This window comes from Ylistrum balloti, unplaced genomic scaffold (genome assembly GCF_031769215.1).
Source record: "Ylistrum balloti isolate Yb309-2 unplaced genomic scaffold, AGI_CSIRO_Ybal_v1 Utg371648, whole genome shotgun sequence".
Lineage (NCBI taxonomy): Eukaryota > Metazoa > Mollusca > Bivalvia > Pectinida > Pectinidae > Ylistrum > Ylistrum balloti.
The window spans coordinates 22,821-29,070 of record NW_026782838.1 but is presented as its reverse complement, the minus strand read 5'-3'; the positions used below and the strand labels follow the sequence as shown (position 1 = coordinate 29,070).

Sequence of the window (6,250 nt, the reverse complement as noted above, 5' to 3'; positions counted from 1 at the left end):
TGTGTGCAGTTTGATGAGAACCCAACTTCGGAAAATTTTCTTTCAATTGGTTATGTCAAATAGAATAAAATTTTTTATAGTACAGTTAGTAGAGGATTTGAGTGTGACATTTTGATGTGACACAGTCACTCTCATCAAATGACCAGTGTGAAGCATTCTACCTCTAACGTAAGTAGTGTATGAGATGGTAAGGAATATACCAACTTTTTCGGCTGTACTATGAACAGTGGTACATAAGTCAGCTGCACTTCGTTTAATACTTTGTCATAGCACAACCAGTACAAGATTTGAGTGATGTTTTGATGTTTCACGGTCACCCATATCAAATGACCAGTGTGAAGCAATCAAGCAATGATGTATGTAGTATATGAGATGGTAAGGAATTTCCCAAGGTTTTGTGCTGTACTATGAACAGTGTACTTAAGTCAGCTGCACTTTGTTGTGAAAGAGTATGTGTGCCCCCCCCTCCCCCCCCTCTCCTGCCCTCGCCTCCCCTTCCCTCTGTGGCATATCCAATTGGCCTAAAAAGGTTGTTTTCCCTGTTGACAATTTTAAATTTTTCCACGTCAGTAGTAAGATGTTGCTGCAAACTTCGAGAGGCAGGGATTGAAGGGAGAGAAAAATTTTAGTCAGGATGTAAGCAATTATGTGATCATTTGTAAATCTGTTGAGGGGTTCATAAAATATCTTTTACAGGAAAGCTTTTTATTTCCAAAGAGGTAAAGGATGGTCTTTGACCTTTGATCTGGACCAACAAAATCTAATCTGGTGTTGACCTTGATGGTATGACATCATGGTGTGAATACAAACCAAAGCTTCCATATGTTATAAATACAAAAGTAAGATTGAGTTTGAACTTTCCCTTCACCCAGTAACATAACCCTTTGGCCACAATATTAACTTTGCTTCACATCACACATCTTTCATCTGTTGAAAATTAAGTTTTTTCCTCATTCAATTCCATGCACTTTTCCCAGAGGAATCTTTGCACCAACCATTGTTTGATTTTTACTTGCTCTTTGAAATTAAGATCTTTTCCCATTTTCATCTTCTCTGTTTTTACTCTTAATAAGACATTTGAACATTCCTTTGCAGAAATAGTGATGATAATCTTTACCTGCCAAATCCAAGATGGTCGCTTGGAAGCCATTTTACTTTTTCTAATCAGTCCCAAAATCAAACTAGCAGAAGAAGAGACCAAAGGGAATATACATATGAAATTTGAGAGATCCATTCAGTACTTCTTGAAAAATAGCAATAACAATCTTTACTTGATGAAAACCAAGATGGCCATCTGTCAGCCATTTTTTCTGTCTCATAAAACCTAAAATCAAATGAGCACAACAAAGGACATAGGGAAACCTACATATGAAATTTGAAAAAGATCCAACAATACTTCTCAAGAAATAGGGATAATAAACTTTACTCTGCAAAATCCTAGATGGCTGCCTGTCTGCCATTTTATTTTTAGGGACCAAGAGGAACCATTACATGAAATTTGAGAAAGATCTAAGCAGTGTTTCTCAAGAAGTAGCAATAACTAATGTTCAAAGTCAAAATCTAAGATGGCCACCTGTCGCCATTTTGTTTTTCTGAAAGGGAAACCTACAGCTGAAATTTGATAAAGATCGATCCAATACTTCTCAAGAAATAGCAATAACAAAAATTGTTTAGACAGATGGACAGACGGACCATGGACAATGGACGTAAGGCAATTTGAATAGCCTACCATCTGATGATGATGGGCTGAAAATAGTCAAAATATTAATCCTTTAACTTTGATAATAAGTTAAGTGACCTCATATTGATAACTTCTTCTTTAAAATGTATTTTGATTAAACACATAAATTATGAACCATTATGACTTTCGTTGATTTGATATGGTTGGTAGGTGCATAATGCTGACCTGTTACAATTTGATAATTTTATATCATTTACTTAAATCTTAAAAACATCTCTCATTTTCAAAAAAAAAATAAAAAAAACCTTGGATATTTTCCGCTTCGGCATCTTGTCTCTGTTGGGCACTATGTTCTTCAGCGTCTCATAACAAGTTGCTACACTTGCACGCCACTTGGCATCAGATTGACGGCGTCGTACTCGCATCTGGAATGTTGGTCCCCTTGGCATCACTAAGGAAAATATATAAATTTAAGCAACAGCCAGTATATCATAACATCGTTCCAGTTGCAGTTATCAGCATACATTTAAAGTATCCACTATAGGGGATATCCTGGGATCTCCAGAGCAATGGGTTTTTTTCAGCAATGTTTAGATTGGATTTAAAAATTGGTTTTGAGGGAATTTTTAAATACTCATCAATGTAATGAAATATCAAGTGGTTCTAGCATTATCCGCCAGTAAGCATGTCATGAAATAGTCAATATCAGGTTGACCTGGCGAAATCAGGTAAACTGGGTACTTCCTGTCAGTTTAAAATTTACACCGCAACCAAACTTTGTGTCAGATGTAAGCCGTTACAATAAGCATATACTGTTTTTCTGTATCAGAATGCACGTATAATGTATTTCATGACAGATGTCGTTGAAATTCTGAGAAACTAGAACTATTTGAACCAGTATACTCACAATTCACCGTTACAAGTGCAGGAACCACCTCAAAAACGGTCTGCAAAGTGGAATATTCTCTTCGGAGGCCCTCGAAAGGGGGGATCTAGAAGGCGCACATAATTGTCAACTGCGTACTTTAGCGGGCAACTAATTTTGCCCAGTTGTACGTACACGCTAAAATAACAATATTCTGTTTGGTATTTTTCTAAATCAGATCTACGTGAGTTTTATTAAGTATTGATAATTAAAGATAGAATCATAATTGGGATCCGCAGGTCCCTACTGCACAGATAAAAATATTTGAACACACTCTTTATGTCCGATTCGATTATTTTTAAAAGCTAGAGTCACTCATCCTATACATCTTAATGCTTGGAAGAAGAGTATATTTCAAAACAGACACATCTTTAAATAATGAATCCCCTTTAATTACTAGACTTGCCTCCGCAGTTCTTTACGTATGATATGACGTCACAAAGTGCCTATTTCACAACACTGTAGCAAATATTTGAAGTTCAGACATTCAAATTACGATCATGACATCTGTTTTCCACGTGATTTCTGGCGCGGTATCAATCTGAGAGCGACGAGGGAATGGAGTAAAATGATAAAATCATTACTAAAACGAAATCTCAAATATTGCCAATCGCCTAGCCGGACAGAGGCTTTAAGATAATATCAATGAATCAACTTCACTGATATTCACTTGTGTGACTTTTGTAAAAATCTTTAAAATAGCAGGTTGTAGACACTGCTGGTGGACTTGAAGTCCCAGAGGTTTGCCGTAACTAGCTTCAAATTGTTTAAATTCACTCGAATGGCGGATCGGTTCAGAAAATACACATGTACTTTACGCTATTCTAAAATTATCTTATGTATGAAAATTACGAAATATATCTAATTATGGGGCTGTCGTACCTCCCCGTCTAGATGTTGATTTTTCTTTAGATGACTTTCGATTTTTCGTTAGATGCCTCCTAGGCTTCAAATTTTAGGCCATTAGCTTCACTGACGAGTCCTAGAAGGACGAAACCGGCAGCTGTATAATACAGTTTGGTTCGTTGATTGGCTCTAGTATAATTACTCGGCAAAAGTTTGTTTTTTTACTCAAGGGATTCTGTGAAGCAGTACTTACTGTTACTTGATCAAGCATAAATAACGATACCGGTGTCACATCACATTTGTATCCCCCATGGTAAAAGTACCTGGATACGTTTATATTGGGGGTTCATATATGATATACACCAGTATAATGATCAACTTGTTCCGGTACAGATTATGGTAACTGATGTATTTGATAAAAAATTCAGATACCTTGCTTTACATTCAGTTCGATACCTGTTGTTTAAAGCAGATATCTTCTCAACATTAATGCTTTCGTCTATGTTAAACATTTTACTGGGTATATCAGTTACTTTGATAAAAATAGAATTGGAAACATCCCATTATCACACAAGTCAATCAAACTGACGTATTCTTAACAGATCAAGGACAATATAAAGATAATTAATGGTGCACGCATGATTGATTTTGCCAATTACTTCATCCTGGTGTGGTACCTAGGATGGTTCAAAGGGCATATGAATTTCACGACACAAACTTGGCCCCACGTCCTACTGTTATAGGTATTACGTTGTTGAATGAAGCCTTGGGATGTCTCGATATGGCATAAGGGTTATATGTAACAGAGTTGGCGGATAAGCACCATCTTTGGTATTGAACCTGGGTAAGCTTCATAATTATAATACTTAATAGAGAACATGCTGTTGTTCCCCATCAATCAACAATATGTTTATATATATATACTGATAGTACTAGGTATATATATATATATATACATTTGCTGGAGGTACTGTATTGCATTCCATTCATACGCTTGTTTTGTGTTCAATTCTTTTCAATTTGGTACTGTTTTGTATACCCATGTATTTTCATTCCAGATTTGGACTGTTTCACCATTAATTTGCAGGGGTTTGGACTTTACATTTATATTTCAGGTGTTGATCTATAGATATTTGAATTGTATTTTGTACTTTACTTGTTTGTTTTCAGGAACTCTGGTCTTCTTTTGTACTTCTTTGTACTATTTCTTTAATTTTGTGCCTAAGTATTCTTTATACATGTACTTCTGTTACTTTGGACTTTTGGTTTTCTGCTTGACACCATTTATAACCATGGATAGTGACCAGTTAGAGAAGATAAAAGATGTGTTTGCAGAGATGGGAGTTACTCCGAAATGTGATTCTGCTGAAGAGTTCAAGAACTGGATGTTAGACTACATGTCATCAACAGGAGCCATCTCAAAGTCAGGGAAGGATGTTAAACCAAAGGAACCTATTGCTGGAGGACCATCCAAACAGCATGTGTTTACTCAGCCTCCACGCCTACCATTCTTTAGTGGTGATCCTACATCTAAGGGAGAAGTTCCTTATGAGCTCTGGAAATATGATGCTGACTGTCTACTGCGAGATGAGACCATCCCCAAAGAAACAGCTTTACGTGTCATCAGAAGTTCTTTGAGGGGAAATGCAGGGATGATTGCTATGAGACTTGGCCCCAAAGCATCAGTTGGTGATTTACTTGCCCATCTGGAAACCAACTACGGTGTTGTTGATGATCACGAGGCTCTTCTTGGGAAATTTTTCAGCGCACACCAACAGGAAGGAGAGGATGTTGCCTCCTGGGGTTGCAGACTGGAAGATCTTTTGATGAAGGTGTCAAGATGCGAGATGTTGTCTCAATCAAAGAGGAATGATATGCTTCATAGTCGCATATGGAAAGGACTCTTACCCAAGTTGAAGGAAAGATCAGCAACAAAGTATGAGCTTACTAAAGACTACAACGAGCTGAAAGTGGAACTTAGGAAATTGGAATCTGAAATGAAGATGGAAGGAACAGGGGCCAGTGCCAAGTCAGCCACTACAAAGATGATAGAAGCCAGTGTTACAGAAGATAGTCGACTGGATAAGTTAGAAGGAATTATTAAACAGCTTTCTGCAGATGTCAAGTCATGGAAATCCAGTGCACATCAACAGAAGAAACCTCATAATTCACAGGACTACCAACAGTATCAACAGCCTACTAAGAAGAGAGAACACAAGGAGCGTGGTGATACCTTGAACAGGAGTGATACTGATGATTCCTCCAATGAACCTCAGTGCTGGCGTTGTGGACAGTATGGACACATACAGCTAGGATGCAAGGTCAGACTTGATCATCAACGTAGAGGTCAGTTCAACAACCGAGGTCGTCATTTAAACGGAAAAGGACCTGTGGGAAGGGGACGGCCATAGGTTTCATATTACAGTCTCCTACAGATACAGAAGATCAAGTTCAACTTGTTGGTTCTTCAAACGAAGTGGACATTCTTATAGCCGGACATAAGGTCACTTCATTACTGGACACTGGTTCTACTGTATCAACAGTTGGAGAATCATTTTATAATACGCATTTGTCACACTTGCCTATACAACCATTGGACTGTATTTTAAATGTTGAATGTGCAGATGGTAATCCACTACCCTATCATGGATTTATTGAAGTTAGTGTTGAGTTGCCAGGACTATCAGGTACTAATGTGCAGGACTGTATTCTTTTAGTTGTTCCTGACAGTGATTACAACAGCAAAGTACCAGTTTTGTTAGGCACAAATGTTTTGACTGTGCTTATGGACAAGTGTC

The 6,250-nt window shown here is 37.5% G+C and overlaps 1 protein-coding gene across 1 annotated transcript; it reads left to right on the top strand.

Annotated features, from left to right (window-relative positions):
- Positions 1 to 4,744: 4,744 nt before the first annotated feature.
- Positions 4,745 to 5,863, top strand: LOC132563248 (uncharacterized). Its single transcript, XM_060228002.1, has one exon. It carries the CDS (start codon positions 4,745 to 4,747, stop codon positions 5,861 to 5,863), a length of 1,119 nt encoding a protein of 372 aa, XP_060083985.1.
- The last annotated feature ends 387 nt before the right edge of the window (positions 5,864 to 6,250 follow it).